This window comes from Tupaia chinensis, unplaced genomic scaffold, assembly GCF_000334495.1.
Source record: "Tupaia chinensis unplaced genomic scaffold, TupChi_1.0 Scaffold000350_1, whole genome shotgun sequence".
Lineage (NCBI taxonomy): Eukaryota > Metazoa > Chordata > Mammalia > Scandentia > Tupaiidae > Tupaia > Tupaia belangeri.
Genome location: NW_006159844.1, coordinates 9,733,328 through 9,755,161, shown reverse-complemented (window position 1 = coordinate 9,755,161; position 21,834 = coordinate 9,733,328). Strand labels below are relative to the sequence as shown.

Here is a 21,834-nt window from a genome sequence, read left to right as displayed (position 1 = left end):
CTGTCTCTGTCTCTCCGGTGAGTACACAGGCCTTACAGCAAAAATCCCACAAAAATAAATAAATAAAATTAAAAACCAAAGTAACTAAAATTAATATTTTCACAAAAATTAATAAATTTTCATTTGGTTAATTTGTTTATAGTTTTTTTTTTTTTGAGAGGTTTTTGCTATAGAGCACATGTGCTCACCAGAAAGACAGAGACAGACAGAGAGATAGAAAGTAAGAAATGCCCCCCCAGGAGGAATGGCCACACTGCCATCCCTTCTCCATTCTCTTCTCGGGATCTTGGGCATGCACACACACACGCGCCCGGTGTGAGTTTAAGCCACTGGGTCCGGGACTCGAACCGTGGTCAACTACATGTGAGTCCAGCGACATAGCCATTACGCCCACTGCTGGTCCCTGTTTATAGTATTTTTTTTTTTAAAGATTTATTTCACCTTACATATTTCTTTATTATTTATTTATTTTAATTTGACCACAGAGGGACAGAAAGTGAGAGTGAGAGAGAGAAAAAATGAAAAAGCAAGCTGCCAAGTCCAGGACTCGAACCACGGTCAGCCATGAGGGAGTCCAGCACCCTTAACAACCATGCCACCTGCCAGCCCCTATAGTATTTCTTAATCAAAAGGATTCTTATTGAAATAAAAAATGTTTTTAGGAAAATTTAAAAGTTACAAGTACAAAAAGACCTTGAGTTGATTTATATCTTATTTCTAAACCTCAAAAAGATAGAGGTCTAGTCAGTTTATCAGGAACAAAAATGAGATACTTCGGGACCAGCAGTTGGCGTAATGGCTACGTCGCTGGACTCCCATGTAGTTGACCACGGTTCGAGTCCCGGACCCAGTGGCTTAAACTCACACCGGGCGCGTGTGTGTGTGCATGCCCAAGATCCCAAGAGGAGAAGGGATTGCAGAGGGCCATGCCCCCTCCGGGGGGGGGGGGACTTCTCACTTTCTGCCTCTCTGTTTCTCTCTGTCTTTCTGGTGAGTGCACGTGCCCTATAGCAAAAAAAAAAGTCTCCTGCCCCCCAAAAATAGATGTTTCTGTTTTAAACAAGAAGAAACAAGATTAACATTTTCTAAATATTAACATTTTCTAGGAAAAAAAGCCTTCATTAGATTAAATCAATTTATGAAAATATACATAAAATCTAATATTAAACTACTTTATTTCTTAAAAAAAAAAAAAAACCCTACAATTCTAATGTCATTTTGTACTAAAATAGTCATGTGAAAGTACTTTCACACTCAACATGCATGCATTATAGGTAGTCATTCCCCTGGGGGGCGGGGGGAAGGTTTCTCACTTTCCTGCTCTCTGTTCCTTCCTGGTGAGGCTGGGGCCCTATGGCAAAAACCTAAAAACATTTTTAAAATAAAAAGAATAGCTTGTTTTTATATCCACACATGATAAAAACATAAGCTAGAATAAAATTATAAAAGAAAATTGTGAGAAAGGAAAAACTTCCAAAATCCCACTTATTAGCCTTTACTACAGTGGTTCCCAATCTTTCTGGCACCAGACTGGTCATGGAGGGTGGGGTATACTTTTGGGATGATTCAAGCACATTACCTGTATTACTTCTATTCTTACAAGGTTGTACATGTAATAAAATAAGTATACAACTTACCCTAATGCAGAACCAGCAGGAGCCCTGAGTTTGTTTTCCTGCAACTACATACCTGGGGGCTCCTATGAGATCTAATGCCAGTAGCATTAGATTTATGATGGTAGCATTAGGTTCTCATAGAAGGCTGATCTGATAGGTGATGACCAGGCGGTAATGCAAGCAACGAAGAGTGGCTCTTAACACAGATGAAGCTTTGCTTGCTTCTCATCGCTCACCTCCTGCTATGTGGCCTGGTTCCTAACAGGCCATGGACTGGTACCAACCAATCTGTGGCCCAGGGGTTGGAGACTCCTATTCCTGTTTAATAAATTAAGCCAAGAATAGCGAACTCTGCCCCCTTTCCACTGCTCCTTTCAATTTATACACTAACCTATTTGTCACTAAGGAAAGGAATAGGAAAGAAAATCGACTTTGTCTTTGTCACATAGTATTGATATTTCTTCTTGATAAAGTAAAAAAAAAGTTAGACTAGCAGGAGCCAATGATTAGCACAAAATATAGAGTAAGACTCTCCATTATTACTCACAGGTCTTAGGATGTTTTTCATGTAGCTGTTTTTACACCTGGTTCACAAAATGAAAATAAACTGCTTCTTTGAGATAAGTACTATAATTACATTTACACTTTCATAGAACACTGGTTAAGATATACATGTGAGAAATACATCCAAGCACCACAAGACACCCAGCTATTGACCAAACAAGCCCTATTACCATGAGTATCTACCCCTTTACCATTCCCTCAGCAGAGTTGTCAGAAAATATTAACCAGGAGATTGTTTGTTTTTTATTTTATTTTTATTTATTTATTTTGCTACTGCTATTGTCCGTGGTTAGATTTAAGACTAGAAAGAAGCAGCTATGGAAAAGGCTGACCTACTGACTATACTGAGAAATGTAACCTGGATAGGGGCTGGTTATAGCTAAAATATCCTATACATCAAAAACAGAGAAATCTACATTTTACTCCCTTTAGGAAAAATTCTTGCTATTTTAAATCCCAAAGCAACATTCATTCCAATTTGGCAAGTTTTTAAAGCTTTAAGAGAAACCCAGAAAATAAAACCTTGCAATCTTTTCTTCACTGTGATCAGCAATTTAAAATAAGTATCTACTTGATCAGTAACATGTACTAAATTATATCCAAAGAAATTGGAATACACAACAGACAAAGTTTAAAGTTAGTTGCCCCTTTTATGAAACAAAAATAAAATCATATACACACAAAAAAAACAGAATTGAATAATCTTTTTCTCAATATTGGTATATAAAAATTATAATAGTCAGAATCTGCACTTACTCTTCACCCCTTTCTTCCCCTTTCGTTCCTTCTTGTACTGTTCCTTCAGTTTACTTATTAGTCCCTGGTCTACATCCCAAACCTCAGCAGTTGGGGAGAGGTCATCTTTATCTACATGCAGCATATTATTAAAAGAAAAAAAATCAGCAGTTGGCAATGCAAGCTGTTGGCAGTACACTATTAAAGCTTTATATAATCATAATAAAAACGTACTAGTGGCATGTACTCAAAATACTTTTAAAGGTGCAGTCTCAGTTTTGATATTCACAACTCAAACTCTTTATGTCCATGTTATAGGTTTCTAAGCATTTAATGCTAACAACAGTTTAATAATGCTTCATTTTTTTATGAATCACAAATTGTAAGGTTATTGATCTTTCAATGGACTGACATTAGATATCTAGTTATAAAAAATAGATCACTGCATCTTTATAAAAATGTTAATAAAAATTATTCAGCCAGCATCATAAAAGCAAATGAATGAATTACATGCAAACTACTCAGAAGTGCAAGCTGGAAAAGTCAGTGCCATTTCATCAATGAAAACATTCATGCACCTGTCACACTAATTCTGCATGCACAGGGTAATTGTACTGAAGGAGAGGAATTATAGTCTAATATAATAAATACATATAGTTCCAAAACACAATGTCTCAAATAATCCATAAAAGCATTCAAAGAAATCCACCTCTGCCCCAACCACTCCCAAATAGTTCAACATTTCATTACCTTCTTCTACTGGTCTACAACAAAGATGGGGGGGAGCAGGGGAAGCCCTCAAATTCTGAAGAAGTTTTCTAGAGTTTTTATTTTTCTTTTTAGGGTGAGAAAAAAGCAATGATAGGCTTGGAGAAGTGAAATTTATAAGCCTAAAGACTGAAATTTACCATGTATGTATATACAGTGCTGTATATCTGCTAAAGATGACATTTCAGCTATTTTAAGTAAATAATAAATCCATATTTAAGTAATTATATGTGCCTAGTAAAAAATTAATCATAAACTAAAGGAAAAATAGCATTAAAAAGAAACTATCTGAAAATAGCTAAGTCTTTTAAGTATGCAGATTTTTCTTTCCCTTGTTTAGTTTTAAAATAGCCATGTTATTAAGAAGTTTATCACTGTTACAGAGTAACAACCAGGAGTTTACATATCTATGCTATTAAATAGAAATTAAACCAAAATACATAAGCCAAGATAGTCAATAAGACTGAATAGTGAGATTTTTAGGGCAAACATATTTATTACACTTTTCATAACAGTATATTCTAGCTCACAAGTGTATTTCTCTAGGATTCACTGACTTAATCTAGAAAGTGGACATTCAAAAAAAAAAAAAGGCTTTTTTCCCCCTTTATAGACTGCTATATACAGTAAACATCAAAATCTTGTTTATGAATTGCACACAGAAATTCAAAGATTTACTGTGTCTTTATTTTTCCTACTACAATCATCATCACTTTTCCTCATAGGCGGTCAGAAGGTAAAAAGCAAAATCCAGAGGTAGTTTGCTAACTTGAATTACTTGAAACTAGGCTACCTGAGATATAAATTTACAAGCAAGATTATGTGTCAAAGCTGGAAACTGTAACACTGTAATATAGTTGTAACATTGACTAAAACAGAAAATTCACATCTTTTGTATTCTATTCAGGAAGTTTCCTGATAACTATGTTACAATCAAGAATCCTTCTGTCAACTTATTGAATGTGCTAGGAAAAAAATGTAATCTAAGGAATTAATCATTCACATTCATCTTAATGAAGCTAACAATTATTTATTTTCAACTCCCTGATGCAAGACAAATTGACATATTTTAAGGAAATGCTTTATAAGCTGCAGAGATTTAAAAAAAATTAAAAATCTTAATTGGTATAAACTTTACGCAGAAATTAGATAATACTGAAAAATTTTAAGATAGCCAGTTTTCAACAAAATCGTTGTAGAGAGAGTAAGTCTGTGAAAAGCTCCAAAGTAGCAAAAGAGAGTGGAGTGAGAAGGCGGAAAAAAAGAAAAAAGAATAAGCTTAAGAAAAAAACAAATATCACTTGCAAGATAACCTCAAATCTAGAAGATAAAGGTAAACTCAGGCAGTGCAAAGAACAGGTTGGTGAATACAGATGTGCACAAACATCCTAAAACTTGCCTGGTACAGCTGATTTGATATTGCTTATAAGAAATACTTAAGAGCAAAAAGGAAGAGGCAGCATAATCTTCTATATATTAATCCTGTTTATAAAAATTCTAGGGGGAAAAATACCAAGAAATGAGGTTGAATCAATTAAGGGAACGTTTTTGTCTAAAAGAAAACACAAATACACACAAAAAAGTTGATTCCTAACACTCAAAGCCATAGAACACAAAATTTTATTATGGTAATTTTGATTACCAAGATAAAGGAATTATATGGATCTACCAACAATAGCATGAATTTCGAATATTTTATGCAAATATTCAATAATGCATTCATCATATTTAAATACAAACATTGAAATACCAATTGTATTTTATAGTCCTATACATTTCCACAGATCACAGTTTCAAAGGGTAGGAAAAAATAAGTGAATTTTCTTAAAACACCTAGTCTCTATGAGAGAAAAAGCAAAATTAGAAATGCAAACCAATATTTTTGCTAAGGAGAACTAAAAATTACTAATATTAAACTCAAACTACCTCATGCAGATGGCAAGATTTTAAAAATTTTATAACTTCATAAAATGATTCAAAATCAAAGATAACAGAGCAGACTGCTAGTATATAAAATGTGTTTTGGGGCTAATTTAAAAATTAAAAAAGAATAACAGACTATTTAATGTAGGTAAGTATGGGACACATTTCATTATGACAAAATTTTTAAAAACTTATATTCTTTATCCAATAATTTAAATGTGAAAACTATAACCTTCCCATTTGTAGATATATTCAAGATTTTGATAAATAACTAACTATAGAAGAGGGTTTATATATCCATCCTCTTTGGTTAAGAAAAAATTAAGAAACCTTGTTAAATAGAAATGATGAATTTTAAGAATATTGCATAGACCCTCTGATAGTTTCCATTCCCTCAAAAACTACTTGAACCATTTTGTACCTGAAAAGTTCCTTCTGGGGGCCAGTAGGGGGTGTAGCATTTAAGGTGCTGGACTCCCACATGGTCTACCGTGGTTTGAGTCCTATACCTGACAGCTTGAAACTCATGTTGGACATGTATGTCTCCATGCCCAAAATCATGAGAGAAAAACAGAGGAGAAGGGACTGCGGTGTGGCCATCGTCTCTGGGTGGTGACCTCTCATTTTCTGTTTCTCTGTCTCTGTCTCTGTTTCTCCAGTAAACACATGTGCCCTATAGCAAAGTGGTTAAGCACTGTGCATAGAAAGCTGGATCCCACATAACTGGCCTGAGTTTAATTCTTGGCTCTTGGCTCTTAAAAAAAATGCAAGGTACACATATGTGCCTGCCCAAAATCCTGTTAGGAGAAATGAATTGCAACATGACCATGTCCCATTGGGGTGGGCTTGCTGGCTCTGTTTCTTTTTTTTCTTCCACTGTATCTCTTTTTCTGATGAACATATGTTCCCACAGAGAGTAAGAAAAAAATAAACATATTAAAAAGGTGATTGCAGAGGCAGGCAGGTGGCATAGACGTTGCACTGGACTGCCACATAGCCGACCACAGTTCAAGTCCTAAACCTGGCGGCTTGCTTTCTTACCCCACCCCCAACAGACACCTGTCTGTCTGATCAAACTGGATAATAATAATAATAATGATGATAAATTAAAAAAAGAAAGGGTGATTGTCAGGGCTGGCAAGTAGCATGGTGATTAAGGGTGATGGATTTCCCCATGGCCAACCACAGTTCAAGTCCCGGACCTGGTGGCTTGCTTTCTCACTTTCTCTCTGTCTCTCTGTCCTTTTCTGGTCAAATTAAAATAAATAAATATATAAATAAACAAAAAGTTAAATAAAAATTCTTTTTTTTTTTCTTTTTTTGGAGAGGTTTTTTTTTTTTTGAGTTTTTTTTTTTTTTTTTTACTATAGGGCGCATGTGCTCACCAGTCAGACAGAGAGAGACAGAGAGACAGAGGGCGAGAAATCACCCCCCAGGGGGGATGGTCACGCCGCAATCCCTTCTCCTCCATTCTCCTCTCGGGATCTTGGGCACGCAGGCACACGTGCCCGGCGTGAGTTTAAGCCACCGGGTCCAGGACTCGAACCGTGGTCGACTATGTGGGAGTCCAGCGACATAGCCACTATGCTAACTGCTGGTCCCTAAATAAAAATTCTTTAAAAAAAAAAAAGGGTGATTGTCATTTCCCCAAAAACTTCAAAATTCTTTAAAGACACTACTTTCATACTGTATGGAAATAAGACTTTGTTGGTTACTTTCAGTTTTACACAAGGACATACGGGTAACTCCCAAATATTGATAGTAGAAAATAAATAAAGTATTGGCAATCACCATTTAATAAGTAAATCTTCTCTTGAAATTTTGTTGTCCAGTCAAAAGTCTTAGGACAGAAGGCCCATGGTACTTTTAATAAAATATCATTTCATAAAAAGTTTCTGAAAATTTTGTTTATCCTTTTATGTAATATCTAAAGAAATGGATGTGTGCCAAGATTTAGCTAGACAGATCTTCCACAGGTTATTTTGTATCTTTTCGGGGGGAGAGATTTTTTGCAATAGGGCATGTGTGCTCACCAGAGAGACAGAGAGATCGAAGTGAGAAATCACCTTCCAGAGGGATGGCCATGCCACAATCCCTTCTCCATTCTCCTCTCGGGATCTTGGGCACACACGCACACGTGCCCGGCATGAGTTTTAAGCCACCAGGTCTGGGACTTGAACTGTGGTCAGTCACATGGGAGCCCAGCAATGTAACCATTATGCCATCCTGCAGGTCCCTATTTTTGGTCATTTTTAAAAATGTATTTTATTTATTTTTTTAAGGGTTTTGCCATAGGACATAGGTGCTTACCAGAAAGGAGAGAAACAGTGAGAGAGAAAGTTAGAAATCACTCCTCAGCATGGATGGCCATGATGAAATCCCTTATCCTCCAATCTTCCTCCTAGGATTTTAGGCATGCCTGCACATGTGCCCAGCTTGATTTTCAAGCCGCCGGGTCCAGGCTCGAACCATGGTCAGCCATATGGGAGTCCAATGCCTTAACCACCACGACACCTGTTGGCCCCTGATCATTTTTTTAAAATGAAAATAAGCTAAATGTATACAAGCGTAAGCCTTGGTTAAATAAATTCATGACACATACTGACAGAAATATAAGCAGCTATGAAAAATGATAGTGCAGAAGCACTACATAAAAGTGAAAAGTGTGGGTTACTGCTAGCATACAGCAAAATACTTTAGTAATTAAAAGGTTAAAAAAGGCACTTATGTGTGTGTATATACATATATATACACATACTATGGTCCTCTCTTTATAATAGATGACTTTTTTGTTTTCCTTCACTTGTATTTGTGGGTTCTAAATCTTCTAAACCATGCTTGTGTTATATATTTATTTGATTTATATATATTTATATAATTTACAAAACACCGGGTTGTCGGAAAAGTAATGACGTATTTTTCTGTTTGTCTATGCAAAATGCAGTAAGACTTTTCTGACGACCCAATAATCAGGAAAAAAATGAAAAGTACTTTAGAAGTACTGGGAAAAGATAAAGTAATTTCAACACTGATTGGACTGCAAAGAGAAGCTAAAAGAAAACTTAGATACTTACACAAAAATGTAAAGTCTAGAAAATAATTGCGCAGTTTCATCATGTTCTGAATTACTGTTCCTTCTGTTTTTGTTTAGGATAGAGAGAAGTGAAAACCTGAAAACAACCCTTGATAATTGTCAACAATGAAAACACTAGTAAAAGAAATTCAGAGGAAGGCAGGTAGTGTGGTGGCTGGGCTCCCACATGGCTAACTGTGGTTGGTGTTCCAAACCTGGCAGCTTCCTTTCTTGCTTTCCCTTTCTCTCTCTCTCTGGTCAAATAAGACAAATAATAAAATAAAATAAATAATTATTTTTTAAAAATTGAAGTCTTTCAAGAGATTTGAGATTCATTTTTGTATTAAGACAGTCAACAGGGAGACCAGCAGTTAACGTAATGGCTATGTCACTGGACTCCCATGTAGTCAACCGCAGTTCATGTCCTGGACCCAGTGGCTTAAACTCACGCTAGGCGCGAGTGCATATGTGCCCAAGATCCCGAGAGGATAATGTAGGAGAAGGGATTGCGGTGTGGCCATCCTCCCTGGGGGATAATTTCTTGCTTTCTGTATCTCTGTCTCTCTCTTTCTGGGGGACCGCACATGCCCTATAGCAAAAAATCTCTCCCCCCCAAAAAATCCCACATCCCTAAAACAAAAACCCCCCCCCCCCCCCAAAAAAAAAGGCCAGCCAATAGGGGACAGCAGATGCCACAGCAATTAAGGCGCTGGACTCCCATGTGGACAACCGTGGTTTGAGTCCTGTACCTGGCGGCTTGTAACTCATGCTGGGTACGTGTATGTGACTATCCAAAATCCTGAGAGGAGAAAGGAGAAGGGATTGTGGTGTGGCCATCCCCTGGGGGGGGTATTTTCTTGTTTTCTGTCTCTCTGGCAAATACACAAGCCTAATAGCAAAAATCTCACACACACACATACACATACACACACAAAAGACAGCCCATAAATACATTTTCTATTAGGTTTTCTCTCCTGCTATTAGTAATATTCCATTTTAATACATAAATGACAATATATAAATGGGGCATTTTTTTAATTGTTAGAGGAAGTGTGTGCTTGTCAGAGAAGCAGAGACAAAAATGGAGAGTGACACAGGAAAAAACACCCCTCAACAGAAAATGGTCATGTTGCAATCCCTTCTCCATTCTCTTGAGATTTTAGGCACATACATCCATACAAATACCCGGAGTATTTTCCAAGTTGCTGGGTCAGACTAAGACAGCAGTCGGTCATGTGGGATCTGGTTCCATTAACCAGTAGGCCACAAGGGCAGTCCAATCAGTTATTTTAAAAAATGCAAGTGTGGTTCTTTATCACCAAAGTTGTTTCTATAAAATCTAGTGATAATTCCTCTTGTTAGTAATTTAGCTAAACTTTTATGTTCTAAAGAACTTTCTCTAATAAAGCTCTGTAAATACACTTCAAGTTCTACCTACCAGATAATATGCCATTATTAAATGATAGCTAAATGAACATACTTAATAGGAAAAACACACTGGACCTCACATATTACAACAGTTTTTGTACTTTTATGTTGCTTTCTTATGGGGTTTTAAACCCTGTACAGCTAGAACTGTTTTTTTCCCCCCTTTTAGTTATGGTTATTATTACTAGCACTATGTATCGCTTACAAAGTCTGGGCCCTAACATTTGCATACTAAATAATATATGCAAAAAATATAGTATCTTCATTAAATCTTACTCCCTATAGAGCTATAATTCAGGATTAGCAGCTTTACTGCATCCTAGAATAAGCCAATAATACGATATGGGCACATGCTGAGAATCAAATCTTCCTGGAATGGGAACATTTAAAACTAAATACATGCTTGTTAAAATAACCTGCTATGGGTAAAATAATAGTAGTTCTGAATTGACTAAGTATTTCAACTTTAAATCAATACAAATATCAAAAATCAAAATCCATCAAAAGCTGTATGCTAAATAATTCAGTCTCCAAATCTAAATAAATCCATGTAAAATACCCTGAAACTACTCAATACCACGTCTTTGCTCTAGGTTTAGCTGCCACCATACATTCAGATACACACATTCCACACATAATATTTGATAATACCTCTTTAAGGGCTAGATTTCCTCCCACCCCTATGTTCCATTATCACCTTACCCCATTCTGTGCCATCTCCTGAACTCCGTGCCTCTCCAGCTCCTTCTCCATCTTCAGCAGTCACTAAAAAATCAAATTCTTTCAGTGCCTCCTCAGTATCAGGATCGTCAGTTAGGTCAGCAGCTAAACCTTCATTACCTATCTACAAATAGAGTATAAACCATAAATTACTTTTATCCTAAATTTTAAAGTGGGTTCTTTAATATTTTCACATAACTGCATTTATATAATTATTTTAAAATCTTAAATTCAAAACTTTAGGTTTTATATATAATTAATAATTCCCCAATTAAACTCTAGACAAATGGTGAAACAGTGCCATCTTGGGATCACTTGTAAAACATGATCAAGGTGGGGCCCACACGTAGTATCACAGTTACGGAGTTAGACTCCCACGGGCCCACTGCAGTTAAAGACTCAGGTCCAGTGGCTTGAAAATCACACCAGGCATGTGTGCCCAAAATCTCGAAAAGAAGAATGGAAAAGAGACTGCAATGTGGCCATACCCCAAGAGGGTATTTTTCACTTTTCCTCTCTCTACGGCAAGCATATGCGTCTTATGCTAAAAACCTTTAAAAAGAAAAAAATGTCATCAAAATAATGTGGTACTGATAAATGGTTAAAGTGTTAATCATCAAGAACAGCTAACCTCTTTACTTACAGTAGATTCAGTTTCCCACTTGTTAAGTAACTCTTCTCTATTACATTCTGACTCATTGTCTTGAATGATCTCACACACTGAGAACTATATACTTAGCTCATTACTCATAGGAATATGGCATATAGTTAATGTTAAGTTCATTGCTGTATAAATTGTGTTTTACCTTTCAGAATAAAAAATGGGAAAGCATCAAAATTTCTTTTCACCCAGTAGTATATGTCACACATATGCAATATGGAAGAAAGACTAAAAACTGCTTTTTATAGATGGGAAGTCTTTGAGGAAAATTATTTTTCTCATAGCAATATAAATTCTGAAGATACCATAACTAAGCTATCCACTGTTCCCCGTAACTACTAAACACTGCTTGTGTAATCTGCAACTGTATGATCTACTTTTGCTTCACAGTCAATCCCAATCACCACTAAAATAGATAAAACCTATTTCTTAGGTTATGAGCAAAAGTACATTTTCATTAATATTTACCAAAGAATGGGAATGCTGACATATAATTACAATCCATAGTTATTCCCTCACCAGGGGTGGGAGTATCTCCACTGGCAATTCAGTTCATTTATGTGTACTGTATGTGAAGACTTCAGCAGTGATTCTCGATTGTGGCAAGAGTAGAAATTATGTCCCTATTTTTTTTTTTTTTAATTGGCTAGGGCACATGCACATGCCAGAAAAAGAGAAAGTGAGAAAGCATTCCCCAAGTATGATGACCACCACATTCCTTTCTCCTCTATTTTCCTCTCAAAATGTAGTAATGCATGTACAGATGCCCACCCAGTGTGTTTTCCAAGCCACAGGGTCCAGAACTAAAATAGTACAGTTGGCCATGTGGGATCTAGCTGTCTTAATCACCACACCACTTAGGTTAAAATGATGTCAGTCACTTTTAAAAAGTTTCAAAACCACTGGACTAGTCCTAATATAGCAAATAATAATCCCCACTTCATGTGCATAATTCAGTAAGACTTAACGATATAAAACTTTTAAGGGTGATGATAAGTAAAAATGATCAATCACCCCAAATGTAACTGAAGAAATCTCAAAAATTCTTATCCCAAATACATTAGCATATAGCTAATAAGCATAGAGAATCTAGGCCCAGCCACACTAGCATGTGCTGGAAGCTACTACAGAGCAAGTTGAGGCCACATGGGAACCCTGAGTTTGATTCCCAACCCATCCTAAAATGCCAGGTCTGATGGCATGAGCCTGTAGTACCAGCTACTCAGAAGGTTGAAGAGGAAGACTGCAACACAGAGAGATCCAGTAGAAAACAAAACAGAAAAAACAAAATACCACCACACACACACACTCACACATACACACAGAATATATAACTGAGTTCCTACTTTGTGTTTATTCATCCTATGCTTGTCTTTTCCTTCTGGGATGCCTTCAATCATGTCATTTTCTTCTTCTTCATCACTATCATCAGCATTTTCTAAGAAATTGAATGTCTCAAGAACATCCCCAGAGGGCCTGCAAGAAGAGAAAAAGGTGAATCTAACTATTCTTTAGTTGATTCTAATATTTCTTCCTGGTTCCTCTTTTTGAAAACAATACTTAAAGGTAGCTACAGAGATTCTAATTAAGTATTTACCCAAGAAAATAATATCTGAAAGATTATCTTCTATTATTAAAATAAAGTGATTATTCTTAAACTTTTATTTTCCAAAGTTCATTGTATAAAATATTTTAGGCAGTTATGGCAACAAAATAAAACCCTATAGTTATGTTTATTTGTTTGTTTTTTGGAGAGCTTTTTTGCTATAGGGTACGTGTGCTCACCAAAAGACAGAGACAGAGATACAGAAAGGGAGAAATCATTCCCCCAGGGGGATGGCCACACCTCAATTCTTTCTCCTCCATTCTCCTCTCAGGATCTTGGGCACGCACACACGTGCCCAGCATGAGTTTAAGCCACCAGGTCTGGGACTCAAACCGCAGTTCACTACATAGGAGTCCAGTGACGTAGCCATTATGCCATCTGCTGATCCCAAACCCTATAGTTTTAAGACATTAAAAGATGCTACTATTTCTCAAACCTTGCAATTTACAGCATTTATCATAACCTCTTACAGACGCAAATGCTTGAGGATAAAAACACTAAATAATCAAAATTAAATTGATCAGGATACCCGGATTTAAAGTTACAGTGAAATACAAAACATACTAGTCCATCTCATAGATTTTCTTACCTAGAAAAAAGGGTCTTAATCTATTAAAGAAATACAAGAATCACTTTCAGAATCATTCATTTAATAGATAATAGTGATCATCTATTTTATCTATCGGACTGTTAGAAAAGTCATGATGCATTTTTGCATAGTAAAACAGGGCTGGCAGGTGGCATGGTGGTTAAAAGTGCTGGACTTCCTCATGGCTGACTGCAGTTAGTCCTGGACCTGGCAGCTTGCTTTCTCTTTTTCCCTCTCTCGTTCTCACTCTGTCCCTAACTGGTCAAATTAAAATAAATAACTAAATAAGAAAAACACAGAAAACGTACACCATGACTTTTCTGACAACCCAACACTTATGAAATGATTTTTTTTTTTGGTCTATTTTTTTTGAGAGATTTTCGCTATAGGGCACGTGCGCTCGCCAGACAGACAGAGAGAGACATAGAGACAGAAAGTGAGAAATCACCCCCCGGGGGGATGGTCACGCCGCAATCCCTTCTCCTCCATTCTCCTCTCGGGATCTTGGACACGCACGCACACGTGCCCGGCGTGAGTTTTAAGCCACCGGGTCCGGGACACGAACCGCTGTCGACTACGTGGGAGTCCAGCGACATAGCCATTACACTAACTACTGGTTCCCTATGGAATGATTTTTATAACTAATTTTAGGGGCTGGCAGGTGGCATGGTGGCCCCAGACCTGGTAACTTGCTTTCTCCCTTTCCCTCCCTCTCTACCTTTCTCAGGTCAAATTAAAGAATAGCAAATGGAATTAAATAAATCATTCATTTAAAAAATACTGATTTTAGTTCTTCTATGTATAAAAATGTGCTAACAATAAAGTTGGAACCAAACAGCAGAAAATCCATCTTAACAAAAGACTCTTACAGTGAAGTCTTTGCTCTGCCACTAACAAGCTACTTGAATTTGGTCCACTTAAATCTTTTGACCACTATTTCCTTATCTGTAATCTATGGGGATTAAACTAGATGATCTCAAATATCTTTACTAACATTAATAGTGGATGGTAACAGAAAAATAATATGAAACTCAAGTTTTTCTTTTCTTTCTCTGATTGGTTTCCTCTACTAGTCCAAATTAAGAACATAAAACAGGAAACAGCAGGTGGTGTGGTTATTAAGGTGCTAGACACTCCCATGGAGACTGTGGTTCGAGTCCTGAACCTAGTAGCTTGAAAATCAGGCTGGGCATGTGTGCCCAGGATGCCAAGAGGACAGGGGATTAGGGTGTTGTCATTCCCCTTGGGGAGTGATTTCTTACTTTCCCTCTCACTTTCTCTCTCCAATGAGTGCACATTCCTATAGCAAAAATCTTAAAAACAAACACATAAAAAAATTCAGACTATTTTTAAATAGCATTTTAATGTTAACATCCCCCCTCGGGGGATGGACACATGGCAATCTGTTCTCCTCCATTCTCCTCTTGGGAATTTGGGCACACATGAACATGCTTGGCATTTTTTTCTGGTCTTTTTACTCTTTGAAGATTTTTTGTTCTAAGGCATATGTATCTGTCAGAGAGAGAGTGTGAGAAATTAACCCCCCGGGGGGATGGCTACACCACAATATCCTTTCTTCTCCATTTTCTTTCTCAGATTTTGGATACATGCACATACACATACCTGACATGATTTTCAAACCATCAGGTCTGGGACTTTAACTGCAGTTGGTCATGTAGGAGTCCAGTGCCTTAAACATTACACCACTACAATACACCCATTGTTCATATTTTTAAGCCACCAGGTCCGAGACTCAAACCATGCAGTCAGTTGAATGGGATCCAGTCACCTTAACCACCACCCTACTGTTTGGCCCATCTTGTGAATATTCTAAAAGCACCAGAAATCATATTCTTGAAACTGATAAATTTTATAATTTTTTCTCAAAGGTATATTTGATAGCAAACATTCTGAGCCCAAACACAATCTAAAGCCTATTTCTTTCATTAAGACTGCTGCTTAAACAACCACTGCTCATTGTAGTCATAAGAGAAGCATTACAATTATAAATATTCTGGCAAAAAATTTTAAATAAGGTTGTTAAAAATAGCTATGACTTGCTTTCTCACTTTCCCTTTCTCTCTTTTTCTCTCATTCTGTCCCTCTCTGGTCAAAAACTAAAGTTAAATTAAAAAAAGAAGAAGACATTTATGAAAAGGGGGGGCAGGTGGTGTGGTGAAGGGCACTGGACTCCCACATGGCCCACTGTAGTTCAAGTCCTGTACCTGTACCTGGTGGCTTTCTTTCTCACTTTCCCTTTCTCTCTCTCTCTCTCTCTCTCTCTTACTCTGTCCCTCTCTAGTCAAATTTAAATAAATAAAGTTAAATTAAAAAAAAAGATATTTATAAAAAAGAAGCTATGAAACATGAAATCAGCCTCAAATTTGAACTTTAATTCTGAATCGACTTCATAACTACAGCTATTCTGCCATCCAAACTTAATACAGATAAATTTTAAAGCACCTAAACAGAGTATTTATCCACAGTACCATTTGAGGGATGAAGCTCTTTAAACCAGAACTACTTGCTTTAAAAGTTGTTGCTAGTTGGGACCAGCAGTTGGTGTAATGGCTATGTCACTGGACTCCCATGTAGTCGACCACAGTTCGAGTCCCAAACCTGGTGGCTTAAACTCACGCAGGACATGTGTGCGGATGTGCCCAAGATCCTGAGGGGAGAATGGAGGAGAAGGGATTGCAGTGTGATCATCACCCCTGGGGGTAATTTCTTGCTTTCTGTCTCTCTGTCGCTCTCTTTCTAGCAAGTGCATGAGCCCTATAGCAAAAACCTCTCAAAAACAAAACAAAACAGGGAACCAGCTGTTAGCGTAATGGCTATGTCGCTGGACTCCCACGTAGTCAACCGCGGTTCACGTCTCGGACCCGGTGGCTTAAAACTCATGCCAGGCGTGTGTGCATGCGTGCCCAAGATCCCGAGAGGAGAATGGAGGAGAAGGGATTGCGGTGTGGCCATCCCCCCTGGGGGATGATTTCTCACTTTCTGTCTCTCTGTCTGTCTCTGTCTGTCTGGCTAGCGCAGGCGCTCTATAGCGAAAAAACCTCTCCAAAAAAAAACAAACGAGAAAAAGAAATCATGCTAACCAGGCCAGCCCTATAGACTAGTGGTTAAGGGGTCCCAATACAACATGACTGACAGCTGTTCAAATCCCACAGTTGAAAAATATGTTAGACGGGGAACCAGCAGTTAGCATAATAGCTATGTCACTGTACTTCCATGTAGTCGACCGAGGTTCGTGTCCCGGACCCGGTGGCTTAAAACTCACACTGGGCGCGTGTGCGTGCGTGCCCAAGATCCAGAGAGGAGAATGGAGGAGAAGGGATTGCAGCGTTACCATCCCCCCTGGGGGGTGATTTCTCACTTTCTGTCTCTATGTCTCTCTCTGTCTGTCTGGTGAGCGCACACGCCCTATAGCAAAAATCTCTCAAAAAAAAAATATGTTAGATGTAGGTGTATGCACTCACACATATCCATAAAATCTCAACGCAATGGAGATGAGATACGGTATGACCACGCCCAATTGGAGGGTGATTTCTGCCTCCCTCTGGTAAGTGTACACACCATCTGGCAAATGGGGGGAAAAACAATGTTAACTAACTATAAGTACGAATCATACCTTTTGATTTCTTGTCCCTTTTGCTTAGGAGATTCACCTCCATTGAGGATCTGTTCCAAATTCTTTGTTTCTACTGATCCATTTGGTTCTGAATTAGATAGTCCAAGTAATGACCTTACCCGCTGAGACCGTACATCTAATATTGTATCCGTGTAACCTACTTCCTGAAGATACCTATAGAAGAAAATTTTAAATATTAAATGCCACATACTGTTAACACTTCCCAAACTGAAAACTATATCAAGGGATTTTTAGGAAAACTCATAATCCTACAAAACACACTCATGGCATCTTTCCTCTCTGCTAAGTAGTTTGAGTTCTAAGAAAACAATACCAAAATTAGAAAACAAAGAATGGCTTACAATGATTAATGGTTACTTATCTCAAAACCCAAAAGCCTCAATGTCTTAAAAAGCTTTTAGGGGTTGATTTTACAATCATATATATATATATATGATTGTATATATATATATATGATTGTATGTATATATTTATATATATATCTATATATATATATATATAGATATGTGTGTGTGTGTGTTTGTGTGTTTGTGTTCGTGTGTGTGTGTGGGGGTACTTCAAAGAGTTTGTAAAACATCAATTAAAGTATAAGTTCATTTTGGCAAAAAAAAAAAATTAAAATCCATACAGGTTTTTTCTAACAGGCATTTTTCACGAACTTTTTGAAGGTCCCATTTGTATGTGTGTATGTATATGTATATATTGGGACAGTGACATACTAAACTTAAACCTGAGGTTCTTAGCCAGAGATTGATGGACAGGCTAATTTTCCTCCTAAGTACTAATTTCTCATAGTATTCCTTCAGTTCTTTGTTTCTCAAACTTTATCTGTATCTAACCAGGGTACTTCACCTATAATCCAGACTGAGGCTGGAAAAAAGAAAGAGGCCATATCATAATATATAGATAATGAATTATAAAAGGCTTTTGTGACAAAACTGAAGTATTTAACAGGAAAATAAAGGATGCTGAAAAGCAGCATTATATGCTGCTGGCAGAAAAATAAAAGTTTTCAGTGAAAACTAAAGACACAGAGACTCATTAGGGCACTAACACAGCAGGAAGTAAAAATGAAGATGAGAGGGACCAGTGAGTGGTTTGGTGGTGATGTCACTGAACTTCCATATGGCTGACTACTGTTCAAGTCCCAGTCCCGGCAACTTGAAAATCGCACTGGGCATATGTGCATGCATTCTCAAATCCCAGGAGAATGGAGGAGAAGGGATTATGGTGTGGCCATTCCTCCTAGGGGATGACTTCTCATTTTCCCTCTCAAAGACTCTCTCAGTCTCTCTGCATGTGCTCTATGGCAGAAAAAAAAAAAAACACAACTTAAAAAATAAAAAAAAGAGGATAATAAACACAAGAAAAATTAGCAAGCTAGAAGACATCATTTTTGTGACTTCATACACAAATAAATGTGTTAGTAAAATAAAAGATTAAGAATTTTAGATAATTTTTGGGTTGGATGGCTAGATTATGGTTCTATTCAATAAAATGGAAAATAATAAGAATCAAGGTTATAGACTGCCTGTCAGATGACTATACAGTATTTATGAAAAAAAATAATAAAACAATGAAATGATTAAACACATCAATAAAACAGATAAAAACCTCAGAAGAGAATAAACTTGAGTATATAGGTTTGGGTCATTATAATCACAGAATTTAAAACTGTGGAATTAAATAAAGATACCCAGAGAACAAACATAAGAAAGAAGAGAAAGTCTAGGGACAAAAACACCTAGAAAGAACCCGGTGGCTTAAAACTCACGCCGGGCGCGTGTGCGTGCGTGCCCAAGATCCCGAGAGGAGAATGGAGGAGAAGGGATTGCGGCGTGACCATCCCCCCTGGGGGGTGATTTCTCGCTTTCTGTCTCTATGTCTCTCTCTGTCTGTCTGGCGAGCGCACGCGCCCTACAGTGAAAATCTCTCCCAAAAAACAAACAAACAAACAAACAAACAAACAAAAAAACACCTAGAAAGACAGAGGAATAAGAGAAATTCAAGAAAACTGGGACCAGCAGTTGGCATAATGGCTATGTCACTGGACTCCCACGTAGTCGACTGTGGCTTGAGTCCTGGATCCAGTGGCTTAAACTCACGCTGGGCGTGTGTGCGTGGATGCCCAAGATTCTGAGAGGAGAATGGAGGAGAAGGGATTACAGTGTGGCCATCCCCCCTGGGTGGTGATTTCTTACTTTCTGTCTTTGTATCTATCTTTCTGGTGACCACACACAGTCTGTAACAAAAATCTCTCCAAAAAAAGAGAGAGACAAATTCAAGAAAATGAAAATACCTCAGAAACTAAGTGGAAAAATGATAGCACAGAGTAACATCATGGAAACAAAAATAATAAAAATATCAAAGTCAGGAAGCCAGCAGGTGGAAAGATGGTTAAGCTTCTAGACTCCCACATGGCCGACCACAGTTGGAGTGCCGGACCTAGAGCCTTGAAAATCACACTGTGTGTGTGTGTGTGTGTGTGTGTGTGTGTGTGTGTGTGTACCCAAAAATCTTGAGAGGAAAATGGAAGAGAAGGGGATGTGGTGTAGCCATCCCTCCTGGGGAGTGATTTCTCACTTTCCCTCTCACTCTCTCTCTTTCCAGTGAAGGTACGTGCCTTATGGCAAAAACCAAAAGAAAAAAAATAAAAAAGGAATTAATAGTTAATATCAAACATTTACAAGAGATCAAATATGAACAAAAAAAGCTCTCAAACATGTTTGTGATAGTGGATTCAGAGGAACATCAAAATAAAATAGACCAGCCAGCTGAGAAAAGAACAAGGAAGACTACAGAAGGCAAGCCCCATGGCCTAGTGGTTAAGAAAGCCAGATCCCCACAAGGCCTACTACACAGTTCAAATCACAGCCTACCAGCTTGAAAAACACACCAAGTGGGACCAGCAGTTGGCTATGTCACTGGACTCCCATGTAGTAGACCGTGGTTCAAGTCCAAGACCCAGTGGCTTAAACTCACGCCAGGCACATGTGCGTTTGTGCCTAAGATCCAGAGAGGAGAATGGAGAAGGGATTGTGGTATGGCCATCCTCCCTGGGAGGTGATTTCTTATTTTCTTTTCTTTTTTTTTTGGAGAGGATTTTGCTATAGGGCACGTGGGCTCACCATAAAGACAGAGAGACAGAAAGCGAGAAATCACCTCCTGGGGGTTGGCCATGCTGCAATACCTTCTCCTCCATTCTCCTCTCAGGATCTTGGGCACTCACAAACATGCGCTCGGCGTGAGTTTAAGCCGCCGGGTCCGGGACTCGAACTGCGGTCGACTGCATGAAAGTTCAGCGACATAGCCATGACGCTAACTTCTGTTCTTCCCCCCTGGGGGGGGTGATTTCTCACTTTCTGTCTCTCTGTCTCTGTCTTTCTGACGAGCGCACACACCCTATAGCAAAAACCTCTCAAAAAAAAAAAAAAAAGAAAAAAGAAAAAAGAAACACTACAAAACAAAACTAAAACACCAAATGTATGTCTGTGGTGTGCTCAAAATCCCAACATGATGGAGAAATGAAGAAGAAGGGATTGAGGCATGACTATAACACCCTGGGAGGAAGGAGTGCTTTATCCCTCTCCTATCCTCCTCTGGCAAAATTAAAAACAACAACAAAAAAAAGAAAGATGACTACAGAGACAAGCTATCCTTAACACGTTTGGTGGGTAGCCCCCAGGGCATCGCTGTTAAGCCCTGTGAACAGGGAGCTGGATTCCACATAGCAAACTCTGGTTCTTAATGCTGGTCCCAGCAGCTTAAAAAAACACTGGGTAAGCTCAAAGTATTGATGGGACAGTGAAATGGAGGAAAGGCGATTGTACTCCACTGTAAGATACAGGAGCTCTCTGTACCTCTCTCTCTTCTGTAGCAATTAAAAAACAATAGTCAAAGAAGAAGTTTGGCTGTGAATTTAAAATTAAAGAGAAAGGTGAGAAAGGATGCTATAAATTCAGACAATGGGACCAGGCATTTATGAGAGAAATACTGTGCAACTGACTTCTCTATAGCTCTCCCCAGTCATTTTTTTTTTTTTTGGAGAGGTTTTTGCTATAGGGCGTATGCGCTCGCAAGAAAGACAGAAAGAGACAAAAAGTGAGAAATCACTCCCCAAGGTGATGGCCACGTCACAATTCCTTCTCCTCCATTCTCCTCTCGAGATCTTGAGCATGCACACACGCATGCCCGGCGTGAGTTTAAGCCACTGAGTCCAGGACCTGAACTGCGGTTGACTACATGTGAGTCTAGCAACACAGTCATTATGCCAACTGCTGGTCCCTCCCCAGTCATCTTTTAAAAATATAATCATCTTGGGCCAGCAGGTGGCATGGTGGTTAAGGGCACTGGACTTCCACATGGCTGTCCACAGTTTGAGTCCTGGACCTGGTGGCTTGCTTTCTAACTTTCCCTCTCTCTCTCATTTTGTCCCTCTATGGTCAAATTAAAATAAACAAATGAATAAAGTTAAATAAAATAATTCTTTTTTTTTT

At 38.1% G+C, this 21,834-nt stretch overlaps 1 protein-coding gene across 4 annotated transcripts in view; it reads right to left on the bottom strand.

Annotated features, from left to right (window-relative positions):
• The window catches only part of STRN3 (striatin 3), a gene marked incomplete at its 5' end in the record, with an annotated part of 117,458 nt that overhangs the window by 41,498 nt on the left and 54,126 nt on the right, over positions 1–21,834 (bottom strand). For all 4 annotated transcript variants that reach the window (XM_006172142.3, XM_014589301.2, XM_014589302.2 and 1 more), the window contains 4 exon segments: positions 2,937–3,047; positions 10,810–10,951; positions 12,835–12,964; positions 17,318–17,491. In XM_006172142.3, the coding sequence (XP_006172204.2) occupies positions 2,937–3,047; positions 10,810–10,951; positions 12,835–12,964; positions 17,318–17,491 (557 nt within the window).